The following is a 25,175-nucleotide window of genomic DNA, read 5'->3' on the forward strand; positions in this document are numbered from 1 at the left end:
TCTCCGTGCTTTAATTATGTCTGGTAAAATCTTCAATCAAAGGTGAAAACAAAGCATTTCTGTGGAACTGTATATGTTAGGACCTTAAACAAGGGGTCAGTGTAAGTTAAAGTACATTCTTCATATGCTTTTTCAAAGTATTTACATATAAAGAACTTCACTGGGAAGAAGTGCAGGGGCAGTAGTAGTTTTTCAGGTTTTGTCTTTGTTATGTTGGTAAAAAGTATATTATGCTCGTTCATGGATAAATATACTGGATTCATAGATATACTGGATGGCCCTCCAAGATAAGGTTGAGGTAATGTAGTCCTCAGATGCAATTAATTTTAAAAAAATTATTCCCTATTTTTCCATTAAGAGTAACACATCTCCACAGTCATGGTGCTGTTTGTATCCTTCTCGCATTTTCTGGACTCAAACATTTCAGACAGAATGGCAAAAGAGAAGAAAATAAGTTTCCAAGAGAAATATAAAGCAGGTTTTAATTCAAACATTAAGTTTGTGATAATCATTCAAATATAAGGGTTCCCATATTGTGAAGTTACAGTGTGGATGTAGTATTATATAGTCTGTATTTTGCATTGCCTTCAAAGTCCCTTGGCAGCACTCCAGCAATCCGCAATGACATTCCCCTCGCATCCCTGGGTTATCTAACGGGCACTTAAGTCTCGAGCAGCCCTGGGAAGCAGTGCTTTGAACTAAGCCGGTTGAAGAGCACTACTGCATTCCCGGCAGCAGCGATGCAGCGCTGTACCTGCCAAATTGTTGTGCCCCAGATGTGTTCATTTCAGGTCAGTGGAAGTCTCACAAATTTCTTCCATGTTCATGTGTGTTACGCATGGCTACCCCTTGTTACAAAACAGACTATTTTCAGCCTTAGCAAAAGTGACTGTTTTAAGTTGCACTGTTCTAGTGGTCAGTTTGTGTGCTTTAATTATTTTTACAAAAGTATTATGCTGTTAGGTTACAACATTTTTTTTCTGCTCTTTAATTTTAAAGAGCCACGGACCAGGAAAAGATGTCTTGAAAAATGTTCCCTGCATCATATTCAAATCACTTCTTGCACTGTAGAAAATTCAAAAGAATTCCTGAAGTAAGACAGAAAAGCAGAGTGTTTTTACTTTCTATTCTTGATGTGATTTTGGAAAAAAGTTTAATTTCTCCAATTCGGTTACCATGTAGTCACAAAAGGAAAAAAAAAAAGGGGGGGGTGGGGGGGATTGCAAGTATACACCGATGAATATGAGACTACATATTCAACAGGACAGGCATAACAGCTTACTACATGAACGATGGCATTCTCAGATATATTTTATGCTCTTCAGTTATCTTTGGAATCTTAATCTGGATGTATGTGCTTTAAAAGTATATCACTCAAAGCTTGAAGTCTGTATGTAGTAGAGATGAGCACTTCCCTGCCATCCAATCTTTTAAAGCAATTTGATTTTTGGTTAGATAGTCAAAACTTATTTACTGTCAAGTAAATGACAGGATGCTGTATATTTATTTGTTGATAACGTTAAAAGTATTGCAAACCTGATTATTTTGTAAAAACAATTGAGCCTTCATGCTGATGTTCCACCGTAAGTAAGAGACCAAGAATTTCAAAGCTACCAATTATTAGCATGTACTTTAGTTTGACAGCCTGACCTAGCACCTGGAAAATGTTCATGCTGTGAAAGCTTGGTGCTTGACACCATAAATTATAAATGAAGAGCTGGTGGAAAAAGTGACAGACTGACTCAGAGAAAGAGAGAATTACAAAGCTGAAAAACATTAAACTGACTGGCTGTGCAGATATTTAATCAAAGGAGATAGAAAGCATTTTATCATCATGAATATAAACCTGGGATATCTCTGGGATTATTTGTCATGAGTGGAACAACTCTTCTTTCTAATAAGTTTTATTTACTTTGGTATATTTTGAAGGTCTGCATTAAAAAAATAATATTTAATATAGTCAGCTGTTAACCTCATGATTTCCACGTTGCATTTGAGTTCCTTTCTGGAAGTTTTTTTTTTTTTTTTTTTCACAGTTCTAGTCTTCTAGACTCTTTTTCTGTATGTAGTAGAGATGAGCACTTCCATGCCATCCAATCTTTTAAAGCAATTTGATTTTTGGTTAGATAGTCAAAACTTATTTACTGTCAAGTAAATGACAGGATGCTGTACAACCCAGCCTTAAGGTCAACTATAGTAAACCTTTTAGTTCCAAAGTGGGTAACTTACTAAGCAAATGAGATGCCACTTCAGAATTCAAAGGAGGCAAATCGATTGTTTTACTTGAGAGCATTGACACCTTTGAAAGTCTTGACTGCTTTTGTTCTGATATATGCCACAGCTTGTGGCTCTACTGATGACTTGCCTTAACCGCTGACAGCTAAAACCATTACTAACCACATCACCTTTAACAAGCTGAAAAAAATACAAAAGTGGGCTTGATAGCCCTCCCCAGTCCTTTGTATTTCTCTCCTTTTCTCGGGTCATTAGGGAGGTCAGGGAGCATGTCCTTGTACTTGAGTATGAATACTAACTTCATCAGGTTTATAGCATTGCCATAGATCTGCAGTGGATTATGTTAACATCCTGTCACTTTGGGAGGCTCATTTATATGATTTGTGGATAAAATGTGGGTGGTAGTTCAAACTACATCAACGCAACATATGGAGTTTAATCCTCATATGGGTGGATATGCTTTTTCACCCTCTGTGCCACTTCATGCAGACATTGTTAGCTTGCAAGAGCAGGCCAGACAAGTACTGAAACAAATGGCTGGAGATAGATCTGCCATTTATGAGCCGTATGAGCTCTTTGGTTTCTATATCATAGCGTTTCTGTCTGTAAAACAGGCATGACTCCTATCTCATTCTGTGACATAAAAATACTGACTGAATGTAGGTAAACTCTTATTTAACAGCCTAGACTTAACAAGTTATGCTTAACTACAGAAGTGGTAGAAGATGAAGAGTGGTAAAGAGCCTTCAGCTTCAGGGAGCAAGTTTGTGCCACCGCTCATCCTCTTGAGATCAATTCTACATCTTGTGGCCACAGAAATGCCTGCCTGCTTGTTTCACAGTTCCTCTTCTCACATCTGATTTGCCTGTAGGTCACAGTTTCAGACTCCCGGTTCCTACTTTCAGCTGTGTCTGCAGCAATATGAACCCTCAAGCACCCTGCCAAAAAGCCTGGGGCGGGCCCTTATCTCAGTTCCTGTGTTAGAGATGCTCAAACAGTTCTTCATGGAGCTGTGCTGCGAGTCAAGCATGAACTCTCTTGAGTTGCTTCAGCCTTTGTACCTCTCCTAAAATCTTCCTGTTTTATTCCTCAGAGGGACCAAACGGCTTATTTTTTATCATGGGTATTAAGTAACTATTTGAATAAGCAGTGGCCTATCGTCCCATTCCCCACCTGTCACTATGAGCTGTTCTTTTCCAAACTTCTGTCTTTAAAATGAAAAGGTCTGTATTGGTTCTGGTTCTCAGTCCACTTGAAAAGAGACAGGTCACCTGGTTGAAGGTATCTCTGTGTCAATCTCTCCAGTTTTGCTTGGGGCAAAGGGAACAAACCATTGCCATACAATTTTATGCTTTACTAATAGAGGGGCTAGATCTTTGGATCAGTGCAGTGGGAGAAAGAATGGGTGAATAATAAGAATACAATTATAATAACATAATAATTATAATAATGTTTCTAATAAGGTGTGTTTGATTATCCCCATCAACTCCCATGGGAAGTTTCTGTACCATGTGAACAGAGGAAATCCCAAGAAATGTAGAGTATAAGAACGATAGCTATGGAAGCGTTAACTTCATAACTAGTCTGACTGACAGTTCCATATAGGTTTTGCTATATTTTTCTGAAACCTTTTGTGTGTTCTTTTTGCTTATGGATTGTTGTCATGTAACCTTTTTGTTTGTTTTATCACCACTTGAAAAAAAGTTAGTATAGTAGAAGTCATGAAAGCAAAGGCATGGAAGAATGCAGAACAAAAAAGGTTAACAGTAAAGAGGAGAATATTAAATCTAGCATCATGACTCCACAAACCAAATCACAGTCTAGTAGGATTGGCTTCAACACACAAGTCATTTGTACTTTACTAGCGCAAGGAAAGAGAAATCCATTTGTCTGAATTTCACTTGTTTCTAATTTCCCTAATGAAGATACAGTCAGGTTAATAAACATAGCTGACAAAACTGTCAGGTGTTCATGTTCATTTAGGAAAATCTGCCCAGTAATCTACTGTTGACATGAACATGATGGTGAATTGAATATCAATTAGCTTTTTCAAGTCAGAATGAAAATTATTACGTAGGGCAGCTAGGCTCTTATAATTTTGTGACTCCTGTTTTTATTAGGGTTAGCTCCTGACTTCTTTGTATCTCACACGTGAAATGAAAAGCTTAGGAAAATAATACAGGTATATGACATAACACCATCTCTGGTGTTATTTTCTGGACCTGTGACCTGCATTAATTTATCTCACATCATTTTGCCATGAATCTCTGCTGAAAAGAAATGCCTTAGAAATGAAAGCTGAGTCAATGCTTAAGATCATGCTGTTTCCCTGGTATCTGAAAAGTCTTTCTTCCCATCTTATACCTTTTGCAGAGTCCAGTAAAGTACAACAGTCTGCTTCTACCAGCCAGGACTTACTCTTCAATTCTGTGTTCGCTGCCTGTCCTGCGGGGCTGACAGTGCAGCACTCAGCCCCTACTGATGCGTTACAAATATAGGAATTAGTCCCTTCTGGCTGGTCTGTGGACTTGAGAACCTCCTCCTGTCTTATTCCCCTGTTCGGCAGTGCAGTGTTCAACTAAATCATTTTGAAATCACTTTGACGCTGTGCTCCTGGGAAAAAATCTGTATTATAGGCTAGGAGAGAGAGGATATTACCTATTCTGTCTCTATTTCAAAGTTACCTGAGGAAAAGTTGGGGGTTCATCTGTTTCTGAAGTAAACTATTTTTTTCTAAATGTGAATATGCTTTCTCTTTACCCCAGTAATTTTATTTTTTCTTGTGCTTGTGGATAGGACTCATGTTGGAGAAGCAGGAATGTATGTTAGACCTCAAAACAGATGTTTACAGTTGTCTTAGGGCAAAACAACTTGTGAAGCAGTAAAATAACGTAGTTAAGATTTAACCGTATATAATATGGGTTTGTAACTATTATCCTCCCCAAAAATCAGTGTAGAAATTGTCATATATTTGAGCACAATAGCTACATTTTCTACATGCTTTGGTGCCACTGAATGTGTCAGGATGATGCCCATGGCCCCACACTGTATTCATGAAATGAAATGTGGCATCCATGTTACTGAGGAAGCCTGTTAACTTCTACTGAATGGTGTTACATGCCCATGACGGATACATTGTTTAGTTGCTCTTCTTTCTTTGCCGTGTTTGTCTGTACTATTAACAGGGATTGAAGTTGTGTGATATTGAAAAAGAAAGTCAATGTAGAATATCCATTTAAACACTTCTGTCCCTCAGAAGTTGCTTTAGAGGGGCTTTCACCATTGGAGCAGTCCTATACACATGTTCAGAAAAACCACTGAAGCATGGACTGTTGCAGCAGTGTGGAGGTGACACAATCTCAAGTTCTACAGCAAGGAGGCCATCGCGCAGAGGGGCTCCTCTGAGTGCTGCTGCAAAACACAACTAAAGGTCATTTCTCTTGCTTCCATTCTCCTTATTCTTCCTTCCTTCCTTCCTTCCTGTCTGTCTGTCTGTCTGTCTGAGAAATAAATCTCACAAGATGCTTCATACAGAAAGCTGCTACAAAGCTTTCTTACTTTTCCTTGTCTCAGATAATTTTAAAGGCTAATACCTGGTCAAATAGTCTCTATTTTAGTTGTGCTGAGACTACTTCATGTATGAACTCTGCCTGTTATATGATGTCTGAGCAGAAACAACGTTAATTTAAACAAAAATGGTTAGGCATAATTGACTAATATTCAGAATTAATCACTTGTTTCTGAATTTTATTTATTTATTTATAGTTAAGCACTTGCACACTATTCTACATGAATTTAGTGCTATTGAAAGACTAAAAAAGTGATGGAAATAAATAACATAAAAGTTTACCATTGTTTGGGCGTAAGTATTCTCATATCTTTTAAAATAAACCCATCTATCTTTGTTCTTTATCTTACACATATTAAGCTCCAATTTTATAAAACTTATTTAAATTTGTCCAGCATTTCAAATATTTACTGATCCGATAAAAAAAAAAAAAAAAGTAATTATCAATCATATCTTGTCATACCTCTACTTAAAATGATATGCGGTTCAATGGACCGCATACAGGTTATAAATTACAAATGATAAGAATTGCTCATCAGAGCATTTTGATAAGCATTTGAAGTACGCTGAAGAATTGTTTGTTACAATAAAGTGGTATTAGGAAGGAAGTAAAAATGCTATTGTTAAAATAAGAAATGTTGGTGTTTGGATATTTTAGACCTTAAATTTAGCTTAAAGTCTGGCAGCCTGTAGCCACAGACCTGTTACTTTTTTAAAAAAATACTGTCCTGCTTTTAGAAAGGCAGGTGTTAAAATACTAAAAATAAGCCACAGTAAATGTGGCCTATTTTTGTAGACAAATGTAGACAACAAGCTTACTGTATGTTCTAATTATTGTCCTTTTATTCAAATAACACATAAGGACTGCTGTCTATTGTTCTCCAAAGATGAAAGTCAAGGGCTTCCTCTAAACACTAGACTTGTCCAACTACCCATCAAAATTTAGTGATAATTTCTAACAGTCATTTCTAGATAAAGAAAATATGGATGCGAAGTGGACCTTTGAAGTCTTAGTAGACACTGGTAAAAGACAAATATCTAAGTTCCTTGGTGCTATAGAAATAACAAATGAGTTGGGCCTACCTGTAGATTATTGAGTGTCAAGTATTGCTGGTTTTAGCTCAGATTTAACTTTGCTTTTGAGATACTGAAACATATTTATTCAGAATCTGAGTATTTTTTCATCCCATTATGGATGCATACCTTGTTATTTGGAAATATTTGTAAAACTGCATTTTTCTTCATGAAAATATAAGTTGTATACATGTTCATAAAGCTCCCCTTTCCAAAGATATAATCATATATTATGCTTATGATTTGTTCTTCTAAAGTAAGGTCATGATGCAATCAGAGATCAATTACACGGCGTGAATAACAAATAGAAAAATCCACATGTTTGTAAAGGAACTGGCTTATTTCTCTGAATGCTGAAAAACATATGGAATTGAAAAAATAAGTATTTGGCAAATGAGTTGCAAACAGAAGGAATACATAAGCTTGCAAAAATGATATGCAGTGAGTATAGTAATCAGCTTTGGTCTTAAATATGTTTCATCCACTTAATTGTTCAAATGAAATACTGTGTCATTCCAAGGTTAGTTGCTTCCCTTTCCCTAGCTTCAGGGGGTTGACAGTATATGGAATAATGGTACTGAAGATACAGCAGGAATCAATTGCCTCTGCCTCCATCAGTTCTCTCAGTAGGTACAAGACACTCTTTCATTTTAAAAAATTACATAAATTACATCTCTCAGTGTGGTATCTTACGATTTTAGGTACCAAGAATGAAGTAAAGATTTTGGTTTATTTATCTTTCTTATTTAAATGGCACAGTCGTATAAAAATCTGCAATCCATAATCCAAATTCAACACCATTTTCCACCAAAAAAGCACAGGGAGAGACTGAATAGTAAATCAAAGCTTCATTTTGCTTTTTCTGTTTAGTACTTAATCCAATGAAGTTACCCTGATGTAACTGAGTGGTCTGCAAAGGTTGGCAATGCATACAAGAATGCATATAACAATAATACAATAAAAGAAAAAAAGGAAGACAGAATGAAAGAAAGGCAATGTGAAACAGGATAAAGTAAAAATGAAGCTTTTGGTATGAAAAATACTAGCTTACATTCTGGTGAGAGATGGAGCAGCTTTCTAGTCTCAGGAGTATGTGCGTGTTTGCACATAAAGGCATGGAGAAGTTAATTATTTTGGCTCTGGAGTAGCAGGAGCTCTAAGAAAGTGCAGGAAAGAATAAAATGATATAACAAAGAATAGATTTTAATTTCATTAAAAAATGATCCTGCTGGAAAATAGGTAATAAGGTTCTCTAGGAAAGAAGGGTGAATGAAAAAGGTGGGTAGCAGCATTTTATGCAAAAGAAATGCTGTTTGTTTTAATCTTGTTAGCACAGAGCCACAGGATTTGAAATTACATGTATCCAGGTAATAGTAGGGAACAGTGACATTGAAACAGGTAACTGAATCAATTTAGAAAACAGGATAAGTTATTCCTTAAACATCTGTATGGAATAAATGGAAAGAAAAACAGTGCTGTGAGGGAATTAGTTTTTGAAGATGCTCACTGTAACCATGAGTAAAATGCCATCAAGTTAAAGAACAGCTATCTACCCTAAAAAATATTGCACCCAGTCTAATAACTTACTGCGTTGGGAGGTGAGTTTGCCATTAATGAGATGTTGGTTTTTGTTCATGAAAAAATATTCTGGCTTGTTTTCATTCATTAGAGTAGAATTATAATTGTATGTGTATGTGAAAGTATGAAAAGGAAAAAGGTCAAAATGTGGAAATTACTTTTCAAAATTGTTGACTGCAAAATCATTGATACATTAAACGGCCAGTTTTGGATAACAGCTCAGCCTACTTTAGAGGTAACATGAAAGCATAAATTAGAAATAAAAACACGTGTAGTAATTAATGGAAAAAGACTACACTCCTGGAAGTTAATACCCATTAGAAAGTATTAAGTGTAGAAAACTGGAAATTACACTAAGTGTGTTAGGTAAAAGCCCATGTCTCAGAATACTCAGGATAAGGGGAATTTCCTTACTGCGTTATGAATAGAGTTATTGTGTAAATAGTATTGAACTATTTTTAGGAAAAGGTGCAGAAAATAAGGTGCTCAGAATTGAGAAATTTAGAAATTAGTAATTTATTCACATACCATGAAAAATATGGAGTGCTCCCCAGCTGGCATAGAAAGTTCTCTTCCAAGAGTCCTGGAAGAATTTGCTGAGGAGCTCTCTGGGCTACTGATGGTAACTTTAATGAGTTTGGGGACACAGGGAATTTAAGAGTACTGGAAGAGCGTAGGTGTTAGAGTACTAGTTTGAACAGAAAGGGGAAGCACCATTAACCAAGAAACTAGATTTTTATAAAAATCAGTGCTAGAGAGGATTTGAGAAGTCATTTAGCTCCCTCTGCCCCAAGGCAACGTCAGTTTATGTAGAAACCAGTGTTTAATATGTGTTAAAAGCCTCCTGTCGTGGAGATTCCCCAACTTCCCAATTAGTCTCAGCTATCCCTCTTCTCTACAACTGTAGGGGAAGTAAGGATTTTCCTGCAGTCTAACATAAAACTCTTTTTTCTGTAATTTAAATCCCTTCTTCCTTATTAACCATTAATAAAGAGAACAGATCATTCTCTTTGGCTTTAAACTGCCTTTGATACACTTGAGGACTGTGACTGGATAGCCCCTCTAATTTAACCTCCAAGGTTCGTGACTCCAGAGCAGTCAGGACTTTCCAGAGCACAGCCTTTCTAGAGATCTCAATGTTCCTATTGCTCTCTGGTGCTCTCTTGGCAAGTTATTCCTGTATTTCTCGAAGGAAGGCACTGAAAATCAGACACAGAACTCCCTTAGAAAAGGCTTACAAATGCTGAAGAGAGGGGAAGGATTGCTTTATGTTTTTCACTGGCCCTAATCCTATTTATTTATCTCAGTCACACAACACGGCTGATTCTTTGTTTGCTATGTGATTTGCTATGACCCCCCTATACTTTTCTGCAGAATTGCTATCTAGACAGGGGCTCCCAGTCCTTTATTACTGCAGCTCGTTAATCTTGCCTAAACCAGATAGCTGTGGCATGCAAAATAATGGAAATGTTGGAAAAGGACTTAGTTGATATATATAGAATGATGTCAGTTCATTTGTTTTATAGAAAACAGGCCTGATCAAAAAACAAACAAATCATTATTTTTTTCCCCCAGTTGATTACATGTTAATTGCCAAAGATAACTTGCATATTGCTTATCTCTTCTTTCCTTCTCCCTCAAGCAGACAAAACAGAGGTAAAATGTTTAGATTTTGTAAAGGATGACAAAATACCACAGAGTATTCTGACAGTAGAAAGCTTCTGAAAATAGGAAGTGGATTTAGTAAATGGGGGTCTAAGAAACCGTGAAGTATTTTTCAGTGACTGGTAAATCGCAGAACTGGAGATGTTCTGTATGCAGCATTCAAAATTCTGACTGGTCAACATTGTTCATTAGTAACATGGGAATAAAGTCAGTAGCTGACAAAAGAGTAGCAGAGTGCTAAGTAAATAAAGAGGATGTGCAGACAGAAACCAGCCTGTATCACTTAGTAAAGGTCAGCCCTTAAAGGTAAAATGTATTTTAATATAAACAAATGGATTTTTGTATATTCAAGAAGAAAAATGCAACCTGAATTGAAAAATAATGGTGAAAAGGAGCGATTCAGCAAAGGACAGTGATCTTGATAGATTAGTAGCTGCCTATGAGTGCTGTGCTGCCATAAAAAATGGGCTGATGTGGCCTGGGATATATAAACAGGATATGAAAATTGGGAAGGTCCTTTATCTTAATGAGAATTGTTAGAAGGAATGACTTCAGAATACTTTAGGTGATCCTTGTTTCAAAAAATGAAAGAAAAAAAAGGCCATCAAAATTGAAAGTGAGTGCAGTCACTTCAGAAGAGAGCTGTAACAACTGTCTTGGGGACTGGAAGTGAGAGACTTGAGAAGCTCAGGGTGTTCATCTTCTAAACGTGAACTGATTACAGTTGATAAGTAAGTTCTCAGAGCAAAAAAATCGTGCCAGTTTTGCCTGTCTCAGGATATCATCAGTCATAACTGCCCTACTGGAAGACAGTGAAACTTTCCATCTGCTGTTTGTGCATCTTTTACCCTGCACAGCAGAGAGATCCTGCATCCGTGAGCCTGGCATTGGCTTGCTGGCCAACCTAGCCAGCAGACAGCTAGGGCAAGCATGCTGCCAGGCCAAGCAGGTTGTTACAACACGCCTAGACAAAAAAAAAAAAAAAAAAAAAAAAAAAAAAGTGCTATTATGCCCAGTGTAGAGGTAATGGTGAAATATATTAGTCTACAATGAGTGGGAGGTCAGCCTAGGTGATTTGATTGCCTATTCTGATGTCAGACTATGAATCCATGAAGTAATTTGGCTGAAATCCTTAATGCTTTTAAAACTCTTAGGTCAGACTGTCTGCAGCTGTGTGAAGAAAGGAGAAAAGAAATGGGTGACATGAATGTTCGGAAGGCTTTTTCCTTTGTTGTACAGACAAGATTGTGGAGTTCATCTTCAGAGCAGTATTTTGGAATCAGAATTGAAATTCCACGCTGCCAGTCCTCAGAGCTCTGATCATCATAATTTTAAATAAAGCAGTTCCCTCAGGACTGGGCAAAACTTCTAAAAAGATTAATTTCAATTGTAAAGTCTAATAATAGCAATGTAAGATATGTCAAAAAAAAAAAAAAAAGAAAAAAAAGAAAAAAAAAGAAAATGGAGTTAATTACGGTATAATGAGTTATAATGGTGATAGATAGATATTCCTTAATATCTATTAAGGAATGTACTAGAAAACAAAGCCGAACACTTTTAACTTCTATGTATGAACTATGCAGTTAACTAAAACAATAGGTTTATAGCTATATGTTTAAGTCAGTACATTATCATTGCCCAAGTGACAGCATTTCTGGCTTAGTTGGTTAAGGAAAGACATGCAAGTGCTAAATCTAAGTTCTTTTTATTGAGAGAGATTTCTTAAAGGTTCTTCATTTTGAATTGGGACACGCGTTACTTAATGGCAGAACTATGATCTTTTGTTCTTGTTCACTCTGCAAGTTTTACAGTCTGCATCACCTCAAAGATATGGCTCCTGCAGATGGAGGTTAGTGTCAGAAATGTCAATAACATTGCTTAGTTGCAACCAATTTATTTATAGGTGTTTTTTTCATAAATATTAATTTTGGTAGTTCCAGACATCCACTTATGCTGGCAGCTAGTGGCTTGTCCATAATGACCTCTTTGCATGAGGTCTCATTTAAGGGGAATGGGATGTTTTAAGGCAGAGAAAGAAGCATAAGCAAGTAGGCATGGGGACAAGGGTCAGTAAATATAGCTTCCTGGTTCCATTAACTTTTTGGAGAATGTTCTTACTTGAAACATCATGTGTAGTGTCTACCGTCTCTTTTCAGTCCCTGTGCATGTGTATTTCCAGTTCCTTAGAAACTGCAACCATTCTACAGCCAGCAGAGAAGCGTTCATTCCTGTATGTAATTCAGATGTATACATGCAAGCATTCCTCTTAGTCTGGATTTTTTTTGGCAGAGTGAATTTTCTGCCAAGGAGCTGTGAGTTGCAAGCTTCTTGGCAGTGCAAATTTGTCTGCCATCAGGTCTGTGCTGCTGGGGATAGACTGTTTCTTAATTACCTCATTTAAAGCTAGCTCGGGTATCTTTCCCACAATGAAGTCTATCGTGTAGATACCTCCAAATCACTGAAGTGTGTGAGGATTTTATTACTTTATCTGTGTCCTCATTTGTATAGCAGCTCCTGTTGATTTCGCTGCTTTACAGGGGTTTGTATTTCTTTGTCATAAATTTACTGTTTACTTGATCTGCCACCATTTGCACATTTTTGATTGGTAATTCTTTAATGTCTTTTGATAGAAATCCTGTTGCAATGGCAGCCTTAATTTTAATCATCTTCGTTTCTGACTTTTAAAGTGCTGCCATTCTAGTTATGGTTATTTGCTGTTTGGTTGTTTGAATTCTCCAGTTTGAGGTTCTAGCTGATTTGGTGCCTATAAGTGTGCATATGTGACCATAAAAGATGCTTAGTAGGTAAAAATATATCAAAAATAGTATTTAGCAAACTCAGTTATTTGATGGGGATCATTTTGTGAATATATACATAAAATATTAGAACATGGTTCACGTACATTTAAATTTAGCATACTTTCAGTGATGAATTCACTCCAGTTTTTAATTTTTTTAATATATAGCTTTGAGCTTTCAGGTAGTACTTGATTAATTCAGGCAAGGAATTAATTAATTTAACTTCCATTGAAGAAACAAATTAGTTTTCCTTCCTGTATTTGAGTTCTTGTTCCTTCGAAGTATTAGTTTTGAATACCTCAATATTTTTTAAATCACTGCCCTGCTACCACAAAAATCATGAAAGCGAAACAACATATTTTACCCTGACACTGATTGCAAGAGTCAATTTCTGCCTGCAGGTCCATAGGTTTTGCAGTAACTTCCAGTGTTTTTTATTTATTTAATTATGTATGAAATAATTAAAATCTCATCATAATATTACTTGATAAATAGCAAGATAGAATCTCAGCTGAGAAGCAAATATATTTATAAATTGCCCGTGCTGTCTGGGTTTGCTTGAGAGACAGCGAGGAAGACACAGAGAAAAGAAAACAAACTCTTAAGATGAACTGAAATATTCTCAGAAACCAGCTGAGTACTTGGGACTTGGGCTTGTCTATGAAAAGGAAATGTCAAAATCCACTGGCTTAAGTTTTTTTGGAGGTGACAGATCCCCAGTACATTGTTGCTTGGAGGGTGATGGAGGAAGCTGATGCTTCACCAGCCAAATGTGAAGAGGCTATTCTGACTCTGGAACAAGAGTTTGGTAGCCTGATGTAAACAGCAAATACTACAACAACTGTAAATCACAGCTTTGTAAGTAATCAGCAGGAGCAATGGTCTCAGTAGGGACAGGGATTCCATTTTTTGGAAATAAAAGGGCATGTAAAATAAAAGGCTGAATTTATCTTTGAGTTATTCACAAGGCTTCATAAATGGGTGAAGCATTGAAGAAGCAGGGGGTAGAACCTTCCCCTTTGTGGAATATTCTTTTTAAAATGCAACTTATTTCTTCAGAGGAATCATTACAAATTTAGTTAATGTTGAGCTTTTTACCTGACTGTAGATTTGCTGATAAGGCTACTTCAGTATGAAGTTACAAGTCAACATACAGCCAAATACAGAACTCTAACTGCTACTAATACAAGAGACAAAGGGAGGTGTTAGGCCAAGTTTCATCTAAGAAGCTGGCAAGTCCTAACGGTTTGCATGCTGATGTATCTATTCCATAAGGCAAAAAAAAGAAAAAACATGACCTGACATCTACTCATAATGATGTAAATGCTTTATAGAAACACTATAGATAGCTGTAGAGTTTATTGTCTGAATAATCAATGTGCAGATAAGAGGTGGAAGATAATGTGCAACAGCATAAAACCCAAAATGTATGCAAAGTGGTATCATGTTCCAAACTACTAGCTTAATTTTTCTCCATCATTTAACTATCAGAAGGAGAATGGGATTTGTGGCCTGTAAGGAGGAACTGAGCCTTCAAAACATAGTAACTTGACAATTAAAATCAACTGCACTATGCCATACTTAATTTTATGTTAAGTCGTAATTTACATTTTTTAAATTAGATTAGAGGGTCAGATTAAACAATTCCATTAGAGGGCAGTAGTACACGTAGGTATGATGTCTCATGTACTACATATTTAGTTTGCATCCAGCTTCTTTCTTGCTATGAGCTGTGTTCTGTATAATTTTTGCATTCTTACTGACAGGAGAAAAATGATGATAGTGTAATTTAACATATTAGAATAGTGCAGAAATATTTTGTAATATACAATCATGCACATTGTCATATATTAAAAAAACAAATATGGCAGATCTGCAAAATAATTGTAACAACTTTCAGCATTGTGATATTCCAGCTAAAATACCCACTCTAAAGTTGTTAGTCTTTCTGTTCTGAATTATACAATTTGTGTATTGTATAACTTGCATTTATTTCTTGCAAGTTTTTTTTTTTTAGTTTTGTTTTGTTTTTCCAGATATCTGTCCTTTGAAGATGTTTTTCCTTATTTTCCTAGCTTTAATGCTCAAGTCCACATGCAGACTTTCTAGATTTCCAGGCAAAGGATTGCAAAATCATGCTTGCTTATTCAGGCGCCATTTAATGATGAGGCATCAGTAATGTGTTGTGATTTGGCAATGGTTTCGGCAAGAGATTTAGTTTCTGTATGAGTGATATTTTCTGAGACGCATACTAATGAAATGTAAACCTCAAAAGCTTAAATGTTTTTATTTTGTTGGAGTATTCATACTCCAATGTTTTCATTAAAGCTTTAATATTAAAGCTTTAATAGCTTTAAGCAGATGTACCTGGCTGATATGTCTAGTTCAGTTCATATTAGTTTATACTTTGCTATACTTTATACTTGTATATGTCTAATCAAAACACCACCGCAAACATATCATTTCTTTTTCCACTTTCAGTTGTGTTGCTTGATACTACAGCTGCCCTTGGAGAACTAGGATGGAAAACATTTCCTTTAAATGGGGTAAGTCACTCACCGTTTTGGCTTTATTGTCTTGAACTTGGCATTCCAACAGTACTAAAGTGAATGACTATAGTTACTGAGTGAATATTCTTGTAGTGTGGACTCACAGGAAAGATACTAGTTGTTCTCAGGACTGGAGCAGCCTGTGTTGTAATAACAGGAAGAACAGATGCAAGAATGACATGAGTACACATTACTATGCCTTTCTCTGGCTGTTCTGCTTAGGAATCTATCCCATTTAAAAATCTAATTCTAACATAAAGTTATATATTAAAAATTCTTATTTTGGAGTATGTGTTTATGAATACATTTTTGTGAATTAAAAGGAAAAACAAGTTTTGATTTTGTAACATGATTGAAGTGGGGATTAATATGGATTTTAGCATCTGGTAAAATGGTATCAGGTTTGCTAAATCAGGAAAACATTACAAATATGTTAATGCCATTAAGCCAGTAGAAACATGTAGGGAAAATATTTAAATAGTGTTTTTTTTTTTTGTTTGTTTTTTGTTTTGTTTTGTTTTGTTTTTTTTCCTCCACTTACTGTTCTAGGTAAAAGTTCACTATTCCAGTTTAATATTTCACACAGTTTCACTGTGCTACTAGTAAAGATTGTCAGGCACTTGACATTGTGTTCAGGGCCTCAGAGAGCTGCAGGTACGTGGTATATTTGGAGGTGGTATGGCTAGATGATGGTGGGGAAGAGGTGCATTTTTGCTTTTTGAAGTACAGCCATCAGTGCTTTGCCAGGGGTTATGCAGTCTGTGTCCTCCTTCCACCCAGTTGGTGCACTTAACAGAACATCAGAGGTATTTGAAGTTTGACTTTTTAATTAAGATATATGCTGCATAATGAGCTCAGAAAGTTCCATTTTTCTGAGTGAGGAATCTTGTTTCATTTTTAATTATTTTATTTCTTGTGATCCATTCCAGGAAGTAGGAATTGTCTATCCTTAGCACCTTAATAATCCATTTTCATAAAATACCTTCTGTGTCTTTGCCTTCAGGGATTTCAAGCAATGTTACATTTCTTAATCTCAGCCGATTCTCATCCTTATGGTGTATTCTTTTTCAGGGTTTTTCAGACCATTGTATTCCTAGACACATTTCAGTCTGTTATAGATACTTCTGTATTTTTCATTTTGTATGCAGTCTCATGCAGTCTACATTATAATTCTGAAAGTTTTTTCCTTCAGAACTCCTAGACAAAGCAAATATTGTCATATATTAAATTCCTCACTGTGTTTTTGCATTATTTGCTCTAGAATAGAAAAATAATAATAATGTCATATATGTGATGAGAAAATATAGCAAAGAATTTTTGCTCTCGTTTTGTGGTAAGTCCCGCTGGATTGGACAAGGAAGCTGGCATTTGGAAAGCAGACAGGATATAATTTCAGTTTTTTTGTAAATTCTTAAAAGCTTCAGTTACTCCAATGACAATAACCACAATATAGAATCATAAAAAGGCAATAAAAGTTGATTTAAAATGTAGCCATTACAAAATATCTCTTTTGGTTGGTCATTCCTATCCTTAACTTTACTTTTGCACCATGTTGAGGTTTTCAGGGAAACTGCCTTTGCTGCATGTTAAGAACAGGCAGCACATACTAGAATACGAGGTGCTTACCTTTGAGGCAGTAGTTGGGATTCAATTAATAGAGAATTTCCCAATAAATAAAATTCATTAAAAATTTCATTAAGAAAAAAAGTAGCTAGAGTAAATATGTGGGAGCAAAGTGGTCTGTAGAATGAGGAAAACATACAGAGTAAGGCTTACTGGGACATTTAATATAAAAATCTAGTGAAAATGGTAAGGTAAGAACTAGATAAATGCAGTATGGAGAGATGGAGAGGTAGTAACTGTGAACTTGGAAAAAAGATGTGTCTAAACTGTGCATTAATTAATGTAAGCTGTAGATTGGATAAAGGTTCATGAGCACCTCAGCAAAGAAACTTTGCAACAGATTTTGGGGAGTTGCACAGATGAGAGGAATACGTGATTTGGGGAAGAAGCATGAGCACTTTAGGAAAGAGACTGTAAGCCATTGGTCACATGCAGCAGCAGATGACTGGATATGCTGAAAAATTAGGTCCTCCATTTCTCACACAGTCACGGAGGAAAATATCTTGGGTCAGTGTACTGGGCCTGTAAAGTCTGTTGTGAGCACTCAGAGGTAGTGGCAATGCTGGACCTCTGCAGAAAGAAGGAACATACAACAAAGCCAAATAAATAATGGAAACAAATGAATTCTATGAAATTAGACTTTCCTCACTGAGAGTTATGCCAAAGTGCTGATTAAAATCAATGTTTGCTGATTTTTCTGGGTTAGTCTCATTCTGACAAACTTCATTAAAATATAGCAAATGTACTTGTTTTGGGTAGTTGATCATAGTAAAGAATTGCATACAAGTATTAAAATATGCAGCATTGCCTATAAAATATTACATATACTAAAATTAAAAACTAAAGTGGAATATATTTCTAAACTATTTCTATTTAAATTATTCTGGGATCCTGTACCTTATGTGAAGGTGAGAAGATTATTGAGTTTACAAATGTTCAGGTATTGACAGAATATTAGATGTATATGCTTCTTCATGTCAATTTTGTATGTGGTCTATGAAACAAAAAGCCAATATTTGTGTTACTTGTTACCTGATTCTTTTCAAAACTTAAGGTAAAATTTAAGGTGACAAGGTCACCCAATTGGTGGATGAAGGGAAGGCAGTGGACGTAATCTTTCTGGAATTCAATAAGGCCTTTGATACAGTCCCCCATGGTATTCTTCTGGACAAATTGTCCAGCTGTTAGATAATCAGGTTCACACGACACCAGATGATGACCTGGCAGCCAAGAGGGCAAACCGTATTTTAGGATGCATTGAATACAGCACAGCCAGCTGGTCAAAAGAGGTAATTTGCTCACTATATTTAGCCTTGGTGCAGCCTCACCTTGAACATTGCATGTAGTTCTGGGCCCCATGATATAAAAAGGATCAAGCATCCTTCAAGCATCCAGAGGAGTGCAATAAAACCGGTAAAAAAGCTAGAAGGCATGTCCCATGAGGAAAGGTTGAGGACTTCTGGGTTGTCTAATGTGGAGAAGAGAACACTCAGACGCAGCCTCATTGCTCTCTACAACATCCTAAGAAGGAGAAGCGTAGAGTGAGGTACCAGTCTCTGCTCCCTGGTCACTGATGACAGGATGCAAGGGAGCGGCACGAAGCTGTACCAGGAGTTTAAGGAAAAAATTCCTTACTGTGAGAGTGGTCAAACACTGGAACAGGCTTTCTAGACAGGTGGTTGATGCCCCGTGCCTGTCAGTGTTCAAGAGACATTTGGGTAATGCCCTTAACAATATGCTTTAAATTTGTTTATGCCTGAAGAGGTCAGACAGTTGGACTAGATGATCTTTGAAGGTCCCTTGTATTTGAACTATCCTGTCCTGTCCTGTCCTATCCTATCCTATCGTTTTCCTGAAGAGTGACTGTTTTAGGTTTGCTTGTTCTTTTGATACAGACTTTTGTTCAGATACTGTGTAAATTGTACATGCTATTTTAATCAACCATTTTTTCAAAAAGTAAGAGTGAGTGCCATGTTTATGTGTGCAACAAAAAAGTCCTTGACATATAGTTATAAAGCTACTCTGACTTTAGAACATTTTTGGCGGTAAAGGATTGGGATGATGCTGTTCTTGAGACTGACATTAAAAGCAGTCATTAATTTATGGGCATACTCAGTCACAAAGAATGTTTCCATTAAATTAAATAGCAATTGAAATATTAATGTTTGTAAAATTGTGTAATATTGAGTATGCCTCAGCGATTTTAAACTAACAGGCTAGGGTGAAGTGGAAGAAAAAATTAGAAGTAGGTATTTTTCTGAAATTTGCAGAACCTTAACCTTCACCTCCCAGTTTTTCTATTTATAGTATAGTCATAATGCAAAAAAAGGTTGTAAGCTTTCAGCAGTTTTGGTAACCTCCAGAGACACATACCTAAGCAAGCAAAGATACAACACAGTGTTTTTTTTTTCATGTGGCATTTGTATGCAGTGCCATCATTTAGCTGCAACAATGAGTCATGCTCAACTGCGTTATCCATTCTTTAGTAATACAATATGTAATTTTACTATTTCATTTTCTTCCCAGTTGTTTGTACAACGTTTCTCAAGTTCGAGAATACAGTACTTTCTCTTGCAAATGTATTTTCTTTATTTGCTTGTCAGATTTTTTTCCTTTTATTTTGATTGGGTAATAAATTAAGTGCTTAGAGATACAAAAATGGAGCGTAAAACATTCATATCCTTGAGGTCAATAGAATCAGCTTTTGTTGATTGAGTTCAAGTTTAGCATCTCAGTGCCGGGCTGTATAAAAATTCTGCGTTAATAATGAACCATCTGATACTTACTCCATTCATTGGTCTGTGCTTCAGAATGAAAATAGAACTTTACTCATCTGTTACACCATAACCTTGAAAATGCAGAAGTTTTACCTGGATTTATACAAAAAAAAAATGGAAAGGAACCCCCTTATAGGTTTAAAAAGAGGTTTTGAGTGTGAGCAAGTGGACAGGCCAGTTGAGCTCTTATGAACCATTATCTGTGGTTACAGCTAGAGTCAATTCACTGAACCGAATTATATTTGTTAGATTTTTTCACTGCTGTATGTGGTGCTGTGATTCTTAGAAGGTCTTTTTTTTTTTTTTTTTTTCCTATGGGATTAAACACTTATTCATCAAGTAATACCATTTTGAAATTTAAGAAGGAAAGGAAAAAACTTGAAAGCCTAACTGAAATGTAGCGATCCTCAACCTTCACTTATCCATTAGTAGTAATGCTAATAAGCTAATGTGCCTTGGACAACTCCAGGTTTGGTCTGTTTGTTTGTTTTTCCTTTCTGACTTAAATTTATTTATCTAATTTTAGTTTCCCACTGCATTAAGCAATGTAACAGAATTTTGTGAATAAAATCTGCTTGTGAGCTGTGGATTGAAGAGCACTGCCATAAGGGTCTGTCTATTGCTGATAAACTTCTACCATAAATAATTCTACTTAAATCTAAGAACTCATTTTGCATGAGTTAAATCTAATTGGCAAGTGGTAATTTGGAACAAAGTGTTCTTATTGGAAGAAGAAAATTAATAATGAAGAATTTCTTTGCTTCTAACGTCAATATAACTTTACACTTCCATGTAGGCACTTCATAAACTCCAAAAATATTTTAAATGTAGTACAAAAGAAGGGCAAGGTGACTCATAACACAAGGCTATGAGAGATTATTTACATGTGGAAGGGGCTTGCAGAAGCTACCTTGACTTATCATTGCAGGGAAACTGTATAGCCTCAGCAGTAAAGAGCCTACTAGAAGTTTCCTACATTATTTGACAACTGTGTAAATGATAAAACTATTTTAATCCCAGTTCCTGTAGTTATCTGAACAACTTCCTTGTAATTTTTTAAATTGATTTATCCATGGAAGTCTATTTTAAATATCTCCTTTCTTTGGATGATCATTTAAGATTTTGAATAACTGTCACTAATATGCAGTTTTATGTTTTTTTTTTTTTTTTTTGTTGTTGTTGTTGTTGTTTTTTTCTGTTCTGAATTTGTTGAGACTGAACTCATCAAAGTACTGGTACTTTTTTCCCCCTACCAGACTGATTATTTTACCCTTTGTTAAAATAATTGTTTTAATTTCTATGTATCTGTCTACAATTCACTTTTAGCTCCTTCTAAAGTAATTAGAAGACATTGCTAGGGTTTATGGTGACATGCTCTTGAACAGCTTACTAGTATTTGTCATATCACTACTTATTTGCTAATCATTTAAAAAATAATAATAATAATAAAAAAGTTTGTAATCAGAGCTGATACAGAAGATTTCCAGTGCTAACCGCAAAACACTTCTTTCAGTGTAGCTGCATCCACTCTTCTTTATTTGTTAACAGTTAGCTCTTATGGTGATTGGGCCAGTATTTTTTTGGAGCATTCTTATTCTTACTCAGGATTTCTAACTATCAATTTTCTTAGATGGACTAATTATTTTTTAGAATATTATGAATTTCCTTTGAAGTCACATAAACACTCTTAAACAGAGAGAAGCTTCGGCCCTTTCCTTTATTTAAATTACCAATAAACAAAGCAACTGGCAGAAAAAGTAACACTCTCCAGTATGAAGTCTTTGCATGCATAAAAAGTAGAAAACCGTGTAGGAAGTCAAGTTAACTTAAAGAAAAGCTAAAAGAAGACTTAAAGAAAAGCTGAAAAAGAAAAAGACTTTACTGTGGGAAGTGATAATACAAATAACAGGTTCAGCTTGAGGCTCAACAAAGTATATTATATGGGGATATAACGTGGGAAAATAAGAAATGTTGAAGTGCTAAGAAAGTATTAAAAAATGAAACCCGAGCAAGTATCTGAAATATAAGACTTAACCTGTTTATAATGAAATCCTTAACGCAAACAGTAAGTGAGGTTAGTGCATTAAACATGCTCAGGCAGCAGTATAGCATTGTAAGAAAAAGATAGGGAGATATGGTGATACCCAGTACCCACAATTTAGTTCTGCATTTCATGTTATCTTGTTATCTACAAGCAGAAGAGAACTACATGGTACTAAAACAGAGCACCAAATAAATGGTACAGATTATAGCATGAAAGAAATGCAAAGTATCCTAACTGTAGTTGGCAGTTGCTTGGATTTGTCTATGAAATAGAAACCAGATGAGTTATCTGTATTTGTAAACAGATATATTTACATATCCACTTGGTGACATCAATATTGATTTTAAGGACAACTTTGATTTGCAAATTTCATGTAGCATTGTGAATTATAATATCATCAACACTTTCAGTCTTCACTTTTAATACTGTAACTATTAGAACACAAAGATATTTAAATTCTTTATGACCAGAAAGAACAATTTATCAGTTCACCCTTATATCAGAGTGTGGAAGATTTCATGCATTGTCATTATGTTAACCCTGTAACAAGAATTTCACAGAAGCATATATTTTTAAAAGACATCAAGAAGCTTTCATTGGTACTTTATTCCATTAATTAATTAGATCATTGTTGTTTTTTGTTTGTTTGTTTAAAAAAAGGTTCCTAGTGTTTATTCTTCCTTCTTAGCTTAATATTGTATATAAGCAAATGAAGTCCTTCATTGCTCCTCCTCCTGTTCTCCAAAATTCAAATTAGTCTGTGACTCTTTTTTTCAAAAGCATGGACAAAATTATGCAGTATTTTACAGTCAATTTCATTATTTTCTACAGTTACAAACTGTCACGTCACTTTTCTTTACTGTTCTTCTGTTTAAACATCAGAGTGTTCCCATTAGGCTTTCTCTTTATAGTAATAATATTAGGAGCTCATGATCTTCACCATGACTCGCAGTTGTCTTCCAGAACTGCTGTTTCATAACAACTAGTAATCTATTCATTAGGTATAAGTGGTATTTCCACTCCTAGGTATGTAAATATACATCATCTTTGAATGAGTTTTCCTGACCAAAATATTTATATCAACCTGTATGAATTTGTTTTCTAAATATTTACCCAGAAACTTACCTTTGAATAGTCTCATTAGAAAAAAAACAGAATAATGTTTATATATATATTATATATATATTATAATATATATTATATTATATATACGATGCTAAGTAACTGTATGATATATAGTCATACTTCTTAGCCTCTGTAGTCTGTGCATGAATATTGTAAAATACTTTTAATAGTATATTGTGTGATACCAATTTAACAGCATTTTGGGGCTGATTTGTGTGGTGAATAAGACAGTCTAGGTAATTTAGAACTGTAATTAAGAAATTTGATTGTATTTGTCAGTTCCTAGTCTGACAAGGGAGTGTGGTTGGAGAACTGTGACTTAGTGAACAAGACATCATAGTTCAAAACATCATTGCTTCTTTAATGGCATGCTGTGGTGGGTTGACCCCATGGCAGCTGAATCCTCATTCCCAACCAGCAGGATGGGGAGAGAATTGGAAGGGTGAAAGTGAGAAAAATGCATGGGTCGAGATAAAGACACTTTAGCGGGGGGGGAGATGCAAAGGCAATCACTCACCGCCTCCTATCAGCAGACTGATGTGCAGCTGGAATCTGAGACTGCTTTGAAGAAAATTCACCCCCATTTTTATTGCTGAGCATGATGTTATATGGAATGTGATATCCCTTTGGTCAGCTGGGGACAGCTTCCAACCTCTTGCCCACCCCTAGCCTACTCCTTGAGGGTGCAGAGTAAGCAATACAGAAGACATTGATGCTGTGCAAGCACTGTTCAGCAATAATTAAAACACTGGTGTGTTATCAACACTGTTTTGGTCACCAATCTAAAACACATCACCATACAGGTAGCTATGAAGAAAATTAACTACATCCCTGCCAGATCCAGTACACATACTTAATTTTGAAGTTCTGTGAAAGTCAATGGGAAATGAAATGCCAATACCATGAAAGACTCACATTCTGAAGGTGTGTTATTCCAAGTCAATAGCTTTGAGCAGTTCATAAAACAGAGAATTACATCCATGTAGACAGATGTTGCAGCAGTAGCAAGAAGCAGAACTATAACTAGGAATTGAGGATATTTCTGAGAAGAAACAATGCATCCAAAAGAGTATTTTTTTCCCTCTCTTAGAGCAGTCCAACTGTAACATGTAGTTATACCTATGAAAGCTCAGCAGCCAGATTTCAGAGGTGTCACCGAGACAATGATCTTAATTACAAGTTTAATAGAAGTTAGGGATTTAGTTGTTAGAACATTTAACAGAGATGAAGGAAAAGAAAGAAGCTATTCAGATTTTCACACAATATGGAGAATTTACAGAGATGACACTAAGAAAAAATATTTAAAAATGCTTAGTTGAGCTGTAATTTGGACATCATCAGACCCATGCTCCTGCCACACCTTATTTAGAATCTTTTTTGAAGTTTGAGGCACGCTGTATAAGGAAAGAGGTGAGATGAAGGTCATTTTTCTTGAAATTAATATCCATCTGCAGGGATTTAATGATTATGCACATCCCAGATCTAGTTAACTGTCTAAGAAAGATTTTCTGGAGGACTTACTGTTTCTAATCTGAGGTGATTTGCCTTTGAAAGTCAACTTTCATGTTTCATTTAAGAACACCTCTTAGAACATAAAAGGTTTTCCTGAAGACTGTATGTCCCTGTGACTACCAACGTCCAAGTAATTTGACACATGCCTAAGTTTTTTGTTTTACCTGTATTTCCTGTTAGAGTGTCAAAAATCTTAATTTGTGTGCATACATAACCTGAAAACCCTAGCTGTAAGTGCTGGGGATTTGAGTACCTATTGGATGGATGCACAGTTACGAGAGCATGTCGCATCTATAATGGTTAAATTCACAAAATATGTGAAGAAGAGATATTATTTATCATCCTGTTCTTTTTTCTTTTTCTTTTGTTCATACACTTGGGCAGTATTTTGATTAATTTTCATCTGGTTTTGTGTGAAACGTCTAATTACAGATTCCACAGATGATAGCTATTGGCAAAACATAGTCATATTCTTTTTTGGGTATTGCAAACACATTGGGACCTATTTGTGTTTGCCACTGTGAAGTCACAGATCTAAAGCATTCATAGCCTAAATGATGAGATATAATTAGCTGTAAATTATATATATATATATATATATATAAAAATATATATATATATATATAT

At 35.6% G+C, this 25,175-nt stretch overlaps 1 protein-coding gene across 4 annotated transcripts in view; it reads left to right on the forward strand.

The window, feature by feature from the left end:
• The window catches only part of EPHA6 (EPH receptor A6), a 511,169-nt gene that overhangs the window by 20,748 nt on the left and 465,246 nt on the right, over positions 1-25,175 (forward strand). For all 4 annotated transcript variants that reach the window (XM_035315198.1, XM_035315200.1, XM_035315199.1 and 1 more), the window contains exon 2: positions 15,400-15,464. In XM_035315198.1, the coding sequence (XP_035171089.1) occupies positions 15,400-15,464 (65 nt within the window). The remainder of the gene's footprint in view (positions 1-15,399; positions 15,465-25,175) is intronic.

Source organism: Oxyura jamaicensis, chromosome 1 (assembly GCF_011077185.1).
Source record: "Oxyura jamaicensis isolate SHBP4307 breed ruddy duck chromosome 1, BPBGC_Ojam_1.0, whole genome shotgun sequence".
NCBI lineage: Eukaryota > Metazoa > Chordata > Aves > Anseriformes > Anatidae > Oxyura > Oxyura jamaicensis.